This window comes from Ananas comosus, linkage group 10 (assembly GCF_001540865.1).
Source record: "Ananas comosus cultivar F153 linkage group 10, ASM154086v1, whole genome shotgun sequence".
In the NCBI taxonomy this organism is placed as follows: Eukaryota; Viridiplantae; Streptophyta; class Magnoliopsida; order Poales; family Bromeliaceae; genus Ananas; species Ananas comosus.
Genome location: NC_033630.1, coordinates 1,128,419 through 1,147,056, shown reverse-complemented (window position 1 = coordinate 1,147,056; position 18,638 = coordinate 1,128,419). Strand labels below are relative to the sequence as shown.

At 38.5% G+C, this 18,638-nt stretch overlaps 2 protein-coding genes across 2 annotated transcripts; one reads left to right on the top strand and one right to left on the bottom strand.

Moving 5' to 3' along the window:
* LOC109716460 (uncharacterized protein YwkD) lies at window positions 229-2,942 on the top strand. Its single transcript, XM_020241925.1, has 4 exons — window positions 229-540; window positions 1,314-1,403; window positions 1,488-1,691; window positions 2,631-2,942. The coding sequence occupies exons 1-4, from the start codon at window positions 306-308 to the stop codon at window positions 2,720-2,722; spliced, it is 621 nt and encodes a 206-aa protein (XP_020097514.1). The 5' UTR covers window positions 229-305; the 3' UTR covers window positions 2,723-2,942.
* LOC109716459 (protein ALP1-like) lies at window positions 2,973-4,968 on the bottom strand. Its single transcript, XM_020241924.1, has one exon. The coding sequence runs from the start codon at window positions 4,830-4,832 to the stop codon at window positions 3,441-3,443; it is 1,392 nt and encodes a 463-aa protein (XP_020097513.1). The 5' UTR covers window positions 4,833-4,968; the 3' UTR covers window positions 2,973-3,440.

The window sequence follows — 18,638 nt, the reverse complement described above, 5'->3', positions numbered from 1 at the left end:
TTTCCATATATATATATATATATATATATATATATATTGATTAGAATGAATTAGATGCGGTTTCTTAAAATGAAAAGGCTTAATTCGTGCTATTTGATTTATGTAAAAATTATTTAAAATGCGGACTAAGATACGGTGCATTGTAGCGTATTTTTACGTCAATTTTTATCTTCTATTTTTGAGGTCCTTATGTAACAATGGCAAAATCGTATTATTATTGTAATCTACTAAAATTTGCTACACAATGTGTACTCGTTCTGTTACCTGCGAATGAAACGAGAGGCTAAGTGTAAGGCTCAGAGATAATGGCGATGCGATGCCTCGTCTCTCTCACCTCCCCTTCGATCTCTCGTGATCAGGTGAACTCCAGAGGCTTCTCCTCCCTCGTCCCCAATTCCCCCAATTCGATCTCGCCCGAAACCCTATCGCCCCTCTCGACAAGAGGAGCGAGCCGCGGGACTCGCCTGTTGGGACGACCTAGGGTTTCGATCGAGGGCGATCTCCGCACGAGGGAGGTCGACGGGGCCGAGGAATCCGATGGTGAGAGCCTCTTCTTTGAGATTGCGATTCAGCGTCGTGTTTTTGTTTGCTATGTGATTAATTGTTCCGGGTTCTGTGGTTTATGTCTGGACGATGGCGAGTGTGAAGTTACTCGAAGTGAATTGGTGGTGAAATTTGTAGTTGAGGCGATCACGAGTTAGTAATTTTTGGCGGATCTATTAAAATTTTGATCTTTGATAAGTATTTTGTGGAACACACGAGTGATCAGATTTAGGTATAGGTTCTTCAGATAGGAGAAATGAAGAGTATATTTTGGGATATATGTAAACAAAACCTGTAGCTAATAGATGTTTTAACAGCACATGCTTTCGTTGGGAGACCGTAGGAGAGTGGACAATTTGGAAGCATTGAGTTAAATGCTTGATCAAATCGAAAAATAGAAATGAAAAACTAGCATTGTTGAAGATGAAAAACTAGCATTTTGGCATCTGTTTATTATATTCACGTTCGTGCGGTAATGGTGAACACCCTATAGTTTGATAATTTATGTAATAAGAATCTACGTTCGACTCCTCCGTTAATTGTATATATGTGGTCACATGATCGAGGAGTCCCAGAATTACTAAGCATTGTCCAACGAGATGCGCGGGAGACTTGATTTTCACTACCGAGACGATGTTGTGATTTGAATATCAATAAGAGCGTACAACAAATCATACTAAAAAAAACAGCCCTCATCCTGTGGGGAGTTTGTCTGCTTTGATGTTTTGATCTGTTTAGGTGATGAAGTTCTTATTTGACGGCTAATTCAGGCCCTGATTTTGGCGTCGTTAGTATCCATCATGTTGGATTACTATGTGAAAACCTGGAAAGGTCCCTCGCCTTCTATAAGGACCTTCTTGGTAAGTCTCCTTTTGTGCAGAACACTTAATGCAAACACCTCTTTTCATTGAATACTTGTTAAAAGTTTTTGTTCATCAAATTAGGTCTCGAGATAAATGAGGCGAGGCCAAATGATAAGCTTCCGTATAGAGGGGCTTGGCTTTGGGTGGGTTCTGAGATGATCCACTTGATGGAGCTGCCAAATCCTGATCCATTGACAGGGCGTCCTGAACATGGCGGTCGAGATCGTCATGCTTGTATTGCAATTCGAGACGTGTCCAAGCTTAAAGCTATCTTTGACAAAGCTGGTTAGATATTTGTTTATTAATCTCTATTTTCCCTTTTTTTTGTGCACTAAATCTAGTAGTTTTCCTTTTTTTTTAAAAAAATATTCAAATTACTTGGAAAATTTTCTCATTAAATAATGAACATGAATTACCATGAGTTGCTGAGAATTCCTTACTTTTGGTCATTACGAGAATGACAATCTGAAACCAACATGCTTGCCTTGTGATAATCAGGCCCCATACATAAAAAGACAAAAAAACAAAATGCATTGTTGTGTTCTTGCCATGTGCTTGATGTATGAATGCATGTGTGTGTTATGCAAATATATGAGTAAAAGGATAAAAATATTTGCATTGGACAACACAATATATTCCTATACTATTATACAATTTTATGTTCTATCTTCTAGGGGCATGCTAGTGCATAGTTAATAAGAGTACGCTGTGCTGTTTAGAAACTTCATAAATGGCTTTTTTTAAATTTTGGTTTGAAAAGTACATGCTAACACGCTTGCTTTTGGACTGGACTGTCAATGAGAATAACGTTGGCCAAATTGATATAATATGATATCTATTAAATCTTAGATCTCCTTTCAAACTTCAAATGTTTTAATTCCCTTTCCTCCGGGATTTTATTGAAACACAATGGCTTTTTTCGCCAAAGCGTGTCAAATTACTCTTCTCAAGTAGAATTTCTGATTGTTCACAGTCAATTCATCAATCTACTTTAGATCCGACTTTTGTGCCGCGCCAGTATACTTTCTTATTCTTTTGTTTCTGATATAGGCGGCATATATGAATGCTTTCTCCAGCCTTAGTGGTTAACCTTTGACCTCTTATGCGGTGTTCGAATATTCCTGGTTTGATTTCATCTTTGTTTCATGATCAATGTAATATAACTGTCTAAATTGGTAGAGTCCTGAGGAGAATTCTTCATCTTTGTCATGCAAATGGTTGCAGGAATTAGCTACACTCTTAGTCGATCCGGGCGCCCGGCAATCTTTGCACGAGACCCAGATGGAAACGCGCTGGAGTTTACGCAGGTGGAGTGATGGCTTCTTCCTTTCAAATACCTAATCAGGCGAACCATCAGTATCTAAATTGTGCTTCTTCCACCTAAATGTCGTCCCCCCTTCGCAGATTTATGTTCAAGAACAATGTACATAAATATTTTATTTGTCACAATTCATAGACATCATGATACTACTCTCTCTGTATCTCTTGCCCTGTTTAAGCCCAGTATGGAATGAAGGAAATCTTATGTATTGACTATTTCATCTGGTAAAAGTAGTGGACAAATAGTGAAGTTACATATCGTTGCTTGCTCGTGAGTTGGAAGTGCGACCAAAAACAAAAACAATCTTTATGTGTGCCGGTTCTTACATCTGTGACCTTGTTGGTTGACAAAAGCAACACACCAACAGGAACCAGAAATAATCTTAAATGATCAAGTGATGCTCCCTCCCTCTACGCGCAGAAGGTAAGTGTAGTTTTGAACCCTGCCCATCCAAGAACCAATATTTTCTCACTAGTTCTATCTAAAGGAATATTACAAACTTAAAAAAGAGATGTCTCGGTATTGATTTGGATGGGTGGATGGATGAATAAGTAGCGTCTTTCAATTATCTAAGCGACACTCCTGCAAAGTCGAGCAGCCGACTCACGTACGTACTCTTTTTCAATGGGTCTGAGAAATAATCTGTATATGTATACTAAACCCAGCTGATATATAAATTCTCTTGTACATTCCCGGAACCTCGGCAACAAGAACTAGAGGAATGGGGGTCCGGCGAGGCTGTGGTGCAGCAAATTGTGGGCGATAGAATCCCTCGCGCGTACCGCCGTGGCCAATCGGAGGGGGTTCTCCGCCACCATCTCGTCGTCGATGAGCGCGTATCTCAACTCGGGCGGCACCTCCTCCTTCATCCTCTCGCATATGTTGTGCAACACGCAGCACGCGCCGAGCACCGCCGGCAGCTCCTCTATCTTGACCTCCGTCCGCTTCTGCAGGCAGGCCCACCTCGCCTTCAGCCTCGCGAAGGCCTCCTCGGCCGCATTCCGCACCTGCCCGACCTTCTCGTTGAACGCGTGCTGCGCCCACGTGAGGTTTTGGTGCGTGTAAGGCACCAGCAGCCAGTCCAGCAAGGGGTGCCCGGCCCCGCCGACGACCCACTGGTTGTTGAGCAAGCCGGCGTTGCCGCGGTGGTACAATGCCGAACTCTCGAGCACCCGGTCGTCGGGCATGGAGCCGCCCCACCCGATGCACACGTCGGTGAAGACCCCGTCCGGGTCGACCACGCCCTGGACGGTGACTGAGTAGGACGGCTTCTGGTTGCGCTCGGTGTGGCGGCGGTTGTAGTACGCGGCGACGTTGGTCTTCGGCGCGATGATGGGGATGTGGGTGGTGTACATGGCGCCGACGACGTTCGGGATCCCAGAAACGCCCTCGAACCGGCGGGCGACGTCGGCGGCCGCGGCGGGGTCGGGCCAGGCGACGGCCTCGGGCATGAGGAGGGCCTTGATGGCTGCGCAGACCTCGAGGACGAGCTTGTGGCAGGTGGAGATGCCGAGGCCGAACCGCTTGGAGACGAGGCGGAGGGGCTCCCCCGTGGCCAGCCGCCACACGCACACGGCCACGCGCTGCCGCACCGGGATGGCGGCGCGGAGCGCGGTGTCCTCCTTGGCGATGGCCGACCCGAGCCTGTCGCAGAGGACGTCGAACGTCGCGCGGCTCATGCGGAACAGCCGCCGGAACTCCGCCTCGGGGAAGTCCGGGTGGTTGCACCGGTCCCACCAGTCGCTCGACCGCTCCCTCACCCACAGCCGCCGCTGCCCGGGCTGCTGCTGCTGCTGCGAGCGCGAAGGCGACCCGCCCTGATCGCTGTAGTCGGCGGTGCCTTCCAGCTGGTTGGCCGCCACCGACTTCCCTTTCGTCGTCGATATAATTAGTCTTCTCACGTCTTCCTCTGCCTCGTCCTCCTCCTCATCCCTCTTCCTCTTACCAGCAGCAGCAGCAGCACCGGCGCCGCTGGTGTTGTCGGCGGACATGCTCATCCACGAAGCCGCGGAGGGAGAGGAAAGGGCTTCCTGGAAAAGCGAGTAGTAGTAGGAATAGTCCTCGTCGAAGGGGAAGGGGCGGAGAGGGGAGGGAGAGGCGTTCATGTATAGTATATAGTCGCAGAGGGATGATGGGATGGACTATGGAGAGAGAGAGAGAGAGAGAGAGAGAGAGAGAGAGAGCTAGCGCAGTTGTTGTTGTTGTTGTTGTTGTTGTTGTTGTTATCTTAAGCACAATAGAGGGAGAGGCGGGGGGGGGGTGGTGGCAGGGGATGGTGCTATATATATGTTATGGGTTGGTGGAAGCAGGGGGCGGCGACTCTGAAGAACGTGTGGACGCGGTTTGTGGGCGCGTTTCGGAGGAAGGGCGGAAAAGCGAAAAACATTAATGCTGACTCATCACTTACCAGTGGACCGCGGCTCCAATAACTACCCCGATTACTCACCCAGTATAAAGTATTAAGCACGCTCTGATTGGGGGGAGTTATTTTCGTCGCCGTTTTGCGTACAGTTTCATGGCGTCTAAGAAGGTTCTTTGTTTTTTTCTTCTCTTCTTTTTTTGTGACTCGTGCGAGGGGATCGGATTTCTTTTTTAAGTTAAACGGCTTGGGGTGACGTGGGTGGCGGGGGCCTTTTTGGACGGCTGGGTTTTGGGGGCGGGGTCGCAACTTCGGGGTAGGTTCGATGCGACCCTAGCTTGACCCAACCTGATTAATTAATTAATAGTAAAATAGTGCAAAATTCATTTGTGAACTACAAACTGTTTTGAATTAACCACTTAATCTTTCAAAATTTTAATTTTACTGATCTAAAATTTTAATTCCAAACTTTAGAATTTAAGCTCTTTATAATAATTATATAAAATATATTAACTAAATCTGTGAAGATAAACTACGCACTCAAAATTACCAGTTAAAATACTGTTGACTGACTCAAATCAAACAAATTGAAAAGTTAGATGATAAAATTAAGAAGATGTTCGGATATTCTATACATTTTTATCTTAATTAATCGAGGGGTCTTTCCAATATCAGCTTTATAAGTTGTGTAGAATCAGAATATGCAAATTGTAAATGCAACACATTTGGAAATATATGCAGCAAAATATGTAGCATTTACAACTACATAATTTTATTTGGTTGGATACAGTAAAAAATCACTGCAGCAATAATAATTTGTTTGGTTGTATAAATTGGGAAGTATATTTTCAAATTTTATTAATTTATATATGGAATGACAAGGTCATTCTGAATAATGAAGAAAACTAATTTCTTTTTTTATTTTGAAAGATGATTAAGCCCGTAAGTTTTTTTTTTATTTTTTTTTTTCAAGATTACTCTCTCCAACTTGTGCAACACGTAACTTAAACTGCTGCATGCAATTGAGCTTTCTTATACGATTTTAACTATAATCGTTGAATTCAAATACATTAAATCAATTGTATTTGGACATGCATGTGCGTAGATAATAATTACAATAGAGCTGTAACTACATACATTCAAATAGCCTTTAAATTTTATTCAACTTCTTTTGTAATATGGTTTGATTATTGACAATGAACAATTGCAAGGAAGGTGGATGAATTACGTATATATTAGTACATAACGATCAAACTTGGACTTTTTGAATTTTTTTTTAATGCTTTTTTTGATGGTCAGAGATGAAGTACATAGAGATGAAACATGATACATGACATAATTAAGAGATTAAACGTATTTAATGAAAAGTTTAAGTGTTGTAGGCCAGTCATGATATAATGAAAAATTTAAGTGATGTAGATCACGTTTTAAAACTTTTTAAAATCACTACAATTCAGATGACTAGCCTTAGATGGACGATTGTTCTCAAAAAGCCATTTTTCTTTGTAGAAAAAGACTTGTAAAATCAATTTTGACGAGCGTGAATTTTTTACTCAGCATCTAAGAGTTCATACAAGCTCCGGTTTTTNTTTTTTTTTTTTTTTTTTTTTTTTGAGAAAAAGGTAGCACGTTATCCGCTTCATTCATTTCGACAATGAACTTGGCTACAAACAGTGAGGCAACATGGCCTCGAGAAGAAAAATATAGCTCAAAGAAAGAAGAAAAAGAAATGAGAAATAACAACAAAAGTAATCGACAGATTATTCAGCTCAACAAAAGTCCCTCCACTCTCTTACTAACTCCTTGATATGCTCGACTACGAAGAGAGGGTCAGCAAAGTGGTTTTTAAAAATCGCGTTATTTCTTTCCTTCCAGATTAACCACCAGCATGCTACTGCGGTAATCAGACCCTACAGAATCTCCCTTGACCTAATATTTCTGGTCATTTTAATCCAGATCGTCAATACGTCCTCATAGTCTGTAAACACTGGATGTCCTCCAAGGTTCGAAAAAGCATAAACCTAGTGTACACACATCCTATAAGGAGGTGGTCCACCGTCTCCGTAACTTCATCACAGAGGACACAGAGAGGATTACCCAACCATCCCTTTTCCAGTAGATTATCAGTCGTGGGGATCTTTTTCTTAAGGGATAGCCATAAGAAAATTTTTACTTTTATAGGTATTTTAAGTTTCCAAATGTGAATCAGTATGGTATCTGGATACCTCCCCTTCGAGTCACCAAATAGACCAATTTAACAGAGAACGTATTTCCTGCATTCCATCTCCACTGAACTTCATCAGGTTTATTTGTCATCCGAAAGGAAGCAAGCTTATCCTTAAATTCCCTTTGTCTCATTCGGTTATTCCGAGCCCATGTTCCAACTTCTCTCAAAATTTTTCGCCATCTCCATCCGTTAGACAAGAAACACTCCTTAATACAAGCTTGCTTTGTAACAACCTTATCGTATATGTCTGAAAAATACGTCTTCAAAGAAACTTTGCCACATCATCTGTCCGACCAAAAGTTGATGAGCTTACCATCCCCAAGCTCGTAGTACAGTCCGCATTTGAAAAACTCCTTTGTGGACAACACGCTCTTCTACCATTGGGAAGCAGGTTTGAAAGTTCTCCCTTCGTTCAATGGTCTCCTTCTAAAATAATATAACGTTCTAAGTAAATTATTCCATTGCAACTTCCTCTCCCTCTCCGTAAATAGGCGCCTAGATTCTTAGTATTAATAAAATAGAGAATTATAAGATTATTATAAAAAAAATGGCCAATTTGCATAAAAAATCCACTTATTTTGGACTTTTGCAAAACCGGGCCACCTTTTTCATTTTTGCAGATTCGGTCCGCTTTTTCAGCAAACTGACCAAAATACCCTTATTACTTTTTCTCTTTCCTCTTTCTCTCTCCTCTTCGTTTCTGTCGTTCTTTTTTTTTTTCTCGCCGGTAGAGCGGAGGCGGATCGACCGTCGCCTCCCTCCTCACCCTCCTTCTCACGTTGCTCCCTCCTCACCTCCTCCTCCACCGCCTGCGACCCCTCTCCTCTCCCCGCGCCGCCCGCCAGCCCACCCTCACCGTCGTCTTCGTCGCATCGCCGAGCCCACGGCCATGCGGCGGCGGCCCATGGCCACCGTCACGTCGTCTCCGTCGCGCGAGCCCCTCGGTCCGCCGCACGGGTCGTCGTCGGCTATCGGCGGCGCGGCGGAGGAAGAGGCTGCGAGAGTTCGTCGCGGCAGCTAGAGGGAGCGACCCGGATTTGGCGCCGGCGACGCCGTCGACGCGTCCGGCGTTGGCTGCTGCACCGGCCATTGCGCAAGGCCGGCGGACCTTGTCGCTGTGCTGGAGTTTCGGCGCCGACGTCGAGCCCCGGGCCGCGGGCCGACGACGCGCTTGAGGCGTCGGGCGGCGGCGGGGGAGGCGCTGATCGCGGGCTGCTCCTGGCGCGGGGCGCGCAGCCGCGGTGCGGGGCCGGGTCGGCGGCGGGGCCGGTGCACGCAGCGGCGGCGGGCGGGCACGCGGACGCGCTGCGGCTACTTCTTCTTCTTCTTCATACTGTAATGGTGCACCATTACACCATTAATGGTGTAATTTCATAGTGTAATGGTGTAATGGTGCACCATTAGTGTAATAGTGCACCATTGCACCATTACACCAATAATGATGTAATGGTGCATTGGTGTAATGGTGCAATGGTGCACCATTAGTGTAATGGTGCACCATTGCACCATTACACCATTAATAGTGTAATGGTGCACCATTAATGGTGTAATGGTGCAATGGTGCATCATTACACCATTAATGGGGCGTGGGCTTGGCGACGGCAACGGAGACGACGGTGACGGCGACGGCGACGGAGACGACGGTGGAGGTGACGAGGGCTCAGCAAGGGGAGTGACGAGGCGATTCGAGGGTGACGAGGCGGTCGGCAAGGGGCGGGACGTGGGCTCGGCGACGGCGACGGCGACGGAGATGACGGTGGGAGTGGGCTCGGCGGCGGCGGCGGGGGAGAGGAGGATGGGCTCGGTGGCGGAGCTTCGCGTGAAGAGGGAAACGATCGGGGACTCCTCGACCTTGAGCTTGACGAGGAGCTTGCTCCGCCCCTGCAACTTTGGTGACGACGCAGCGGCGGGTTCGGCTTGTGGAGGCGGAGGAGGAGGACGTGGAGCTTTGCGGCGGGCTTGAGGAGGGCGACGGGGAGGTGAGGAGGGGCTTGAGGAGGAAAGAGAAAGAGGAGAGAGAAAGAGGAAAGAGAAAAAGTAATAAGGGTATTTTGGTCAGTTTACTGAAAAAACGGACCGAATCTGCAAAAACGAAAAAAGTGACCCGATTTTGCAAAAGCCCAAAATAAGTGAATTTTTTATGCAAAAAGGCCTAAAAAAATTAGCCTTTTGATAATAAAAATATAAGATTTATATGGACTTTTCGGTGTACAATTAAATAGTCCCGCTTTTGTTTGTGTATCTATGACAATATTATTTACTATTTCTCTCATATTTGATCAAATGATCTCCTCGATCGGCATTTTCTTTTCCTCCCTTATTGAAACTGCTTATAGATCCAGCCCCAAGAAGCACTCTCCAAGCAATCCATAGAAGGTAAAACATATATTTTCAATCATCTTGCGAGAGCAAACACACAACCATATATTTCTACAGTAATTATTATATAGATATATTTGGAGAGAAAAATATTATGCTATTCGTTTCGTTCATTCCTTAGAAATGAACTCACCTAGAAATGAAAAACTATTAGGCGTCGAACTTGGATCTCAAATACCAACTATCCAGTTCTTAGCTACCCAATTGTGCTGGGCACGATGATCAATTCTGCACCAATTAGATTATCACCTGCATTAGCATGCTTAGTTAGATTTTTTTTTTTTTCCCCAAGAGTTGAAACTCTTCTATCTCTACAATTGCTATATATTTTACCAAAATTTTCACTATTTCTGTAGATTTCTAAAGTGTGGTGGATGGGAGTAAGTTTGTAGTGGCAACTTGCAATATAAAACTTTTTAGCAACTTTGTTATATTTGGTTTAGATTTGTAGTTATCTAAATTGGAATTAAATCCTAATCTAATTGGGATTGGATATAATTTAGATTTAATTTGGCATATATGGATTATGAGTCGGAATCTAATTTCTAATTGAATTAGGATTAGACTCTATTTAGGAGACATGTATTATAAATACATGCTACGGCCAAATTAATCCAGCCGCGACTCAAATTAAGGGCCATGAAAATTAATTAAATTAAGGGTGGTCATGTTGCGGTGGCGCGCGGTGTGAGAGCCTCTGTTGGGATCTAATTAATGAAGGCAATGTTGTGCATTAGAAGCCATGCTAATTAAACCGCATGTTCCAGAGAGTTGACCAAGCTTGGTGGTCCGTACGGTAATGAGGAGCCGTGGTGTTAATTAAGCCGAGCCACTTTGGAGTTGCTTGTTGCGGTGTTTCGAATCTAATTAAGTTTTGGTCTTTTGAGAGATTTTTTTGTACTCCGTCTTTTCGACATTAATAAAGTATTTGTTCCGTCTTCGTCCGTGGACATAGGCCGTTGGCCGAACCACGTAATTATCAGTGTGTTCTTTCCTTACTTTTCTTTTCTTGCATTAAATTATTTTTTGGATCTATTTTTCGTCGTTCCGATTTTTAACAAACTTAGCAGGTTATTGGATCCATAAGGCTTCATTTGGTTCGGATATAAGTAAGAATGACTTTTTTCAAAAATAGGTACAAGTTTAAGTATAAGTAAAGATTAAACTAATTTTACGTTTGAATGAAAATTGAGTTGTTTCCGGAAATAAAAAAAGTAACGTTTTGATAGATAAAGATAAAATAAGAAGAATAATGAGTAATTATAAATAAAAAATAATGATATTATTCCTCTCATTAAATTTGAACTTGAATTTTTAAATATCATATTTAAAGTTTTAAATTTAAAATGTTAACTTTTAAATTTAAAATATAAAATTTAGAATATAAAATTATAAATTTTTAAATTCATTTTTTTATTTTTTAAATTTTTAAATTTAAGATCGAATTTAAATTTAAAAATATCAAATATCAAATTTAAAATTTAAAAAATTATAAATTTTATTTTTGAAATTATAAATTATAAATTTTGTAATAAATTTAAAATTCTCTCTCTTCTCCCTCTCCACCCCCACAAGTTTGTTCGACAACCTTGTTCTAGGAACAAGCTTGTCTCACCTAGGGTGGGAACAACAGCTCCCACCTTAACGATGTCGTTTTTAAATTTGCGGGCAGTTTTGAATTTTCCCCACCTGTTCTCCGTTTCAAATATGGGGACAGTTTTGAAAGAGATTGAGAGGGAAAACAAAAGAGAGAAAGGAAGAAGATTCCAAGAGAAGGAAAATGTTTACTGTTGTTGCAGATTTTAAGAAAGAGGAGAAATTTGATTTCTTTTCTTAGTTTTATGTGTGAATATCTTTCTTTTTCTTGGTTTATTCTTCTCTTGCCAAATTAGAGAATATCATTTTCTCTTATATATTCGAGTCCACCGACCAGTATTCACACTAAATAGATGACTTAAGTGAGAACTAAATCCAAAATGTCTTGGTATGTGGAGATCGAATGTCTTTTTTGGTACCATATTATGCAGAAAGATATTCAGAAATAATTTTGACGTAATCAAAGGATAAGTTTCTGCCGTATTAATTTTTGGGAGTAATCTTGTGAACAATCAAGTTCTTTTCGAAAAATTATTATTAATCATCTCTAAACAGCTGTATTTTGCTGACGAAAAGGCTTGTGTTTCTCTGCAAAATCTTACGTACAAAACCTCCTTTGTTTACATTCATAGCTGGTCGAACAAAAAGTCGTTAATTTAGGATTTTGTTTACATTCATAGCTGGTCGAATGAAAAGTCGTTAATTTAGGACTTAGTTTTTAGGCTAAATTATAGAAAATCCCCTATAATAACTCACTTTTGCACTTTCCCTCCCTGATATTTAAAAACCTACACTTTGTCTCTTTATAAAATGAAAATGTGCACTTCATCTCCTACCGTTAGGGTTCCGTTATAAAATATTTTTTTTATGCCGAAAATATCCTTCCGTCCTCTTCCTTGTTGCTTCGCCTCCCTCCGGCTCACCGCCTCGCCGTCCTCCACTGCTTCGTCCTCGCCCACATCCCCTTCGTCCTTCTCCGCCGCCTCGCTTTCGCTCTTGTTGCCCTTGCCTACCTCTCCATCAACACCCACCTCGATTTCCTCCCTATTATCGTTGAAATCGAGGGGCGGCGAGGGTACAGGAGGAGAAGGGGAGCAGGTAGAGAAGGAAGTGGAGAGAAATCGCGGCGGATTGAGGTGGGAATCGCGACCGATCGAAGAGGCGGCTGATGAAGATGAGGAAAAAGACGAAAATGGCGAGGGGCAAAATGGTCATTTTACACACCGTAACTCCCGTGTGAACATTTTTCATTTTACAAGGGGGCAAAGTGAAGGTTTTTAAATGTCAGGGGGAAAGTGAAAAAGCGGGGTATTACAGGAGGGTTTTCTATAATTTAGCCTAGTTTTTAGGGAAAACTTCAAAAACTCCCCTTGTGGTTTCAATTTTTTTCACTTTAGTACCGTATGATTTAAAATGTACCAAGTTAGTACCATGTGGTTTCTCACTTTATCACTTTAGTACCCTGTACATTAAAGTGTATCAAATTTGTACCCTATGGTTTTGCACTTTATCACTTTAATACCATGTGGTTTTAATTTTGTATCAAGTTAGTGTTGGATTTTATCCAATAATAAATTTTGATGATAACAAACAAATATTGAATTTAATTTGTCATTTAGCAATTTCAAGTTATTGTTGAATTTAAAGTGACTCAAGCTAAATCGGAATTGATCAAAGGTAACCATTCAATCAAATTATTCAAATTGGCCCGGACAAAATCAAATTGTACCAAATTGGATGCAAGTGCCACAACAAAAATTTGGAGGACTTCTTTACAATTTATCGGATTTGAGCCGGTCAACCTAGTCAAGTTGACCAATTCATCTTTTGGGTTTGATTTGAGCTTAATGTCAAATTAGCCATTATTTTAATATGGTATGAAAATAATTTTATGTATGGTATAAATTCAAATTTGATTTTAATATAGTATGAATTTAAAAAATATGAAATATGATATAAATGAGTTTTATAAGTATTGTATTATTTTAAAAGCTTTTACAAATATGGAATGAATTCAAAATTTTTTTCATTTGTAGTATTAATTTAAAAGGATTTTATAAATTTAGTATAATTTCAAATGAGCTTTTCAATATAGTAATATTTCAAATATTTTGCAAATGTGGTATGAATTCGAATTTATATTGGAATTAATTCAAATGCATTTGTAAATATGGTTAAAATTCAAATTGAAATCAATTATAATTTAATTATGCTTTTGTTCCATTTTTGAAATGATGGCTAGTGTATTTAAAAGGGGGCTTAAATGTTGTTTGTGATGCAACTTCAGAAAAATTCTCTAAATCCTAATTGTTCATCGATTTGTAATTGTGAGCTTCTTGAGAGATTGTAAAAGAAGTTTTGTGTGATTGTAAGCGGCTTTGGTCTTGCCCTGTTCAAAAGGCCAAGTGATAGTGAAATCGGTACCTCGAGGAGAAGAAGGACCGGACTAGAGTAGGCAGAAGGGCCGAACCAGGATAAATCATCTATGTTATCTGAGTTTGATTTTCTTCTTTTATTTGATTGTGCAATTTTTATCTAGATTTAATTTTACTTGAGTTTTTAGTTGTCAACTAATTCACCCCTCCTCTTAGTTGCCATTTGTTTCTTCAGTTAGTACCCTGTGGTTTTTTAAATCACAGGGTATTATAGTGATAAATTGTGAAACCACAGGGTACTAAAGTGATAAAGTGCAAAACCACATGGTACTAACTTGATACACTTTAAAGCATAGGATACTAAAGTGATAAAGTGAGAAACCACATGGTACTAACTTGATGCACTTTAAACCACAGGATACTAAAATAAAAAAGTGTGAAATCACAGGAGGGTTTTTGAAGTTTTTTCTAGTTTTTAAAATGAATCTAAACCAGCTGTGGGGTCAAAACCAGCAAACATTTGATGCATTGTATCTGACACAATTGAAAATTTATAATAGAGATCTTAAAATTTATATTTGTTTTGCAGAATGTGTTGAAAAACCCTAAATAGTAAAAAGTTATGCATTATTTACATAAAATTTTTTTAGTAAAAATGATCATTTTGAGTTACCTATCTAATCTTTCAAAATTTCGATTTTACTATATAGCCTTCCAATTTGTTTAAATCGAGTCAGTCGACAACATTTTAATTTTAAAATTTAAACTAGTTGCTTGCTTTAATAAATTTATAGTAATAAAAATTACTTGAAGTATGACAACTAAATATGTAAAGATAAATAATGTATTTAAATTTTAAAGTCAAAATACTGTTGACTAACTAAAATTAAAAAATTGAAAGATTCGATATTAAGATTAAAATTTTGAATAGTTAAATAGTCGACTAAAAATGATTCCTAAATCATATAAGTTTTGTAGGGTTTTTTTTTTTTATATAGGAATTGAGTTATATATTAATTTTGGGCACTAACTGTAACTGATGCCTTGATAATCTAATTTTAAAGTTTATTATTATATTTTACCCACATGTACGCAGTAATAATTTATTTATTTATTTATTTAAGATATTTATCGTCAAATGTTGAGGGCGGTGCATCATTCGTACGGGTGTACCGGGTGTAGGGAAAAATTCGTGATGGTGCACGCTCGTGTGGTCGGCGCAAAACTCCTCGACACGATCGCTCGTCCAGGTTGGCGGCGCTTCGCCCGACACGCCGTCAGATCCTCATCGCACGGCCATTAATTAATTTAATCTGTGGTTCAAAATGCATTTACAGCCCCTCAACTATGGACTCGTCGGAAATGGGTCACTATTTTTATTTGGTTTGGTTGACACTCTTTTGTAAATAAAATTAAAAGTTTTTCCTATAATCTGAGGATAATTTAATTCATTCCAATATCTTTTCTTATGAGCTCATGTCGTCACATTTTTAAATATTAAAAATAGTATATGTACTAAAAAAATATGAAAAAAAATATTATCAACCAACTCAACAAAAATTTTTTTATTAAAAATCCACTAATGATTTACACAAAATAATCTCAATTTAAATGAAATACTCGACCAACAAAAGCATTTCGATCAAAATAATTGGAAAGTTGAAAAGGCACTGCTAAAAAATTTGAGGGTATGATTTACAATAGTCTATAATTGAAGGGTCTTCGCACATTTTTCACTTAAATCTACCTGTCCACATGACACTGGTGCAGAGGCGCAGATGACTATTAAGAAATTAAAATTAGTTAATCTAATTTTAATCTGCTTTAAGGTTTTATATGTATATATATATATATATATATATATATACTTATGTATATACCTCTGCTGATATTGATATTGTTTTTCCTCGAGGCCCTCGTTGCCTCACCTTTGTAGCCAAATTCATCCATTCAATGAATGAAGCAGGTCGCGTGCAACCTATTCTCAAAAAAAAAAGGGTGCAACAAAATTCGTGCCGGGAAATTAAGCTGTTGGGTAGTTGTTATAAGTGACCTGGATCTTAAACAACAGAAGTTATGTATATCTATCTATATCTATCAGAGCCACGTTGCAATAGCAATTTGCCACATATCCAATACTAGTTTTGGACGCGCCCGGTGCATCATAAACCAACTTTAAATATGCATTAAAGATAAATTTCTGTAGTATAATAAATTATTTAGATATTTTATATTACACATATATATTATCATATTTTATTTTATAATATTAATTATTAATTATTTCATCAGTCAGCTAATATTTTGTGCGGTGTATAAAGCATTAGTATGCACTAGGTGTAAACAAAACACTCTCCTCTCTTGGAATTATGAATGCATCCTATTAAAATTTCTTTACACAAAGGGTATATTGTGCATACACCACATATCTAAAATCGAGATTTTAAGATTAATTCATCAAATATAATTTATATTATTAGACTTTATTTTATAATATTAATTATCAAATATTTTTTCAATCATCTAATATTTTGTGCATTGTATGGAGCATTAGTATGCACAAGATGCAAGCAAAAAATTCTCATCTCTCTTGAAATTATGAGTGCATCTTATTAAACTTTCTTTACATCAAGTGTATATTTATACATACACCATATCCCTAAAACCCTTTAATAAATATTTTAAAAATAATACATTAAATATAATTTAAATGTTAGATTTTGTACATCATATAGATTTAATTAAATTTCGGTATTAGAATATTAATCATCTAATGAAAGTTGCGGTGTTTGGAGTATCAATACACACTAGGTGCATGTGATACTTTCTCTTTCTCCAATCAATTTTAACAAGGCAAAGATACCCTCACATATTCTTCAATTTGAAATAAGTCCTCCGATTTTAATATTTTTAGTTTAAAAAATTATTTATAAAGTAACTATCAAACTAAAAATTGGATTGAATTATAAATACAATTATTAGTATAATTTAACTTTACAAATACTGAGAATTTTATAATGTACGCAAGACTATTTTATAACTTTTTTATATTTTATTAATTACCAATTTTTTATCTTAAAATTTTAATAACTATATATTTAAATTATTTGAAATACTATCAACCCGCAGCGTAGCGCGGGGTAGTATACATAAAGAGAGCGAGAGAGAGCTAGACTCACACACTTTCAAAAGTATGAAAATTTTCATACTTATAAATTATTTTTAATGATGGGATATCCAATTCGATGATCGATTTCGTTAGACATAATTTATGCTATTAGACTTATTCAGAAATCAAATTTTATAATATTTTGACTTCGTTTTCTGGTTGAACGAGTAGTCTCAAAATAAACGACTGAAAATAAAAATTTTATAAAAAATAGTGATAAAAGACTCAAATTTCGAATCGAAAGTATCGATCTTATTTTTGATATTAAGTAGAATTTTCTATTAAAGTTTAATGTAATTTGTATTATTCTACACCGTTGAACTTACAAACGTGTCACATTGATCATTAAAATAATTATTTTTTAGACCCTTTGACCACTTAGTACATGATGTCGAAAAATTATGAAATTTAATTTTTAAATATTTCTAATAGTTTAAATCATGCCTAATGGAGTCAATCTTTGAATCGGATACCACATCATCGAAAACAACTTACAAGCGCCACAGAGGCCTCTGTACTTTTGAAAACAAAGGAGACGTACTCTATATATATATATAATGATTTTTATATTTATAAATTATTTTTAATAATAGGATATCCAATTCGACGATCGGTTTCGTTAGATATAATTAAACTATTAGAATTATTTAGAAACCAAATTTCTTAATATTTTGATTTTGTTTGCCTGTTGTTCAAAATAAACGATTGAAAATAAAAATCTTACAAAAAATAGTGATAAAAGATTCAAATATCAATTGAAAGTATTGATCTTATCTTTGATATCAAGTAGAATTTTATATTAAAATTTTACGTAATTTGAATTGTTCTACACCGTTGAATTTACAAACGTATCATATTGGTCATTAAAATAATTATTTTTTAGACCATTTGAACACTTAGTAAATAATGTCGTAAAATTATGAAGTTTGATTTTAAATAATTCTAATAACGTAGATCATGTCTAAGGGAGTCGATTGTCGAATTGAATATCCCATAATTGAAAACAACTTACAAGCATAGAGACTTTTGTACTTTTGAAAGCATATGAGACGTACTATATATATATATATATATATATAAGGAGGGGCGAGGCCTTGCTCTGCTCTAGTTCACCTCCGGTATCTGTATGAAGCCTAATTACTTATAGTAAAGTTCTCTAAGGAAGCCGAAAGTCTTCGAAGAAGGGCTTTCGGACACTAAAGAGTAGAAAGACTAGGGTGAACTAGAGCAACAGTGGGCTCTGTCCTTAGAGGACAGAACAGCTTGGGGGTTTCTAAGGGGGCAGAGTCCCCTTAGACCCTGTAGCCCAGTCTGGCGTTAGCCAATTCCCACCGGTAGGGGGAGGTGAGGCTTCGCCGACTGAGAATAGCTGACATTCCCCTACCCCTGGACACACTCACCCGTACTCCAAAAAGGGAGGGTGAGGGTGGCACAGAGGCGGAGAGAATGTACTGTGGGGGGTTGCTAAGGGGGGAGGTTCCCTCCTTATCCCAATGGATGCTGAGTCAGCCCTTTAGGCAAGGGCTGTTTATATATATATATATATAGTACGTCTCATGTGCTTTCAAAAGTACAGAAGTCTCTATGCTTGTAAGTTGTTTTTAATTATGGGATTCGACAATCGACTCCTTTAGACATGATCTACGTTATTAGAATTATTTAAAATCAAACTTCATAATTTTATGACATTATTTACTAAGTGTTCAAATGGTCTAAAGATTTTATAAAGAAGTTTATTTCTAAAATTTTCTAAATAGGCTTTATGGGAACATCATTTCATTCTCATTGCAACTTGCGAGGGAATTA

Bases quoted from the DNA above. Each gene is read 5' to 3' on its own strand.
- LOC109716459 (XM_020241924.1), bottom strand. From the start codon at position 4,832: ATGAACGCCTCTCCCTCCCCTCTCCGCCCCTTCCCCTTCGACGAGGAC.
- LOC109716460 (XM_020241925.1), top strand. From the start codon at position 306: ATGGCGATGCGATGCCTCGTCTCTCTCACCTCCCCTTCGATCTCTCGT. The intron at 541-1,313 runs GTGAGAGCCTCT...CGGCTAATTCAG, and splicing joins CGGGGCCGAGGAATCCGATG to GCCCTGATTTTGGCGTCGTT. The intron at 1,692-2,630 runs GTTAGATATTTG...AAATGGTTGCAG, and splicing joins AGCTATCTTTGACAAAGCTG to GAATTAGCTACACTCTTAGT.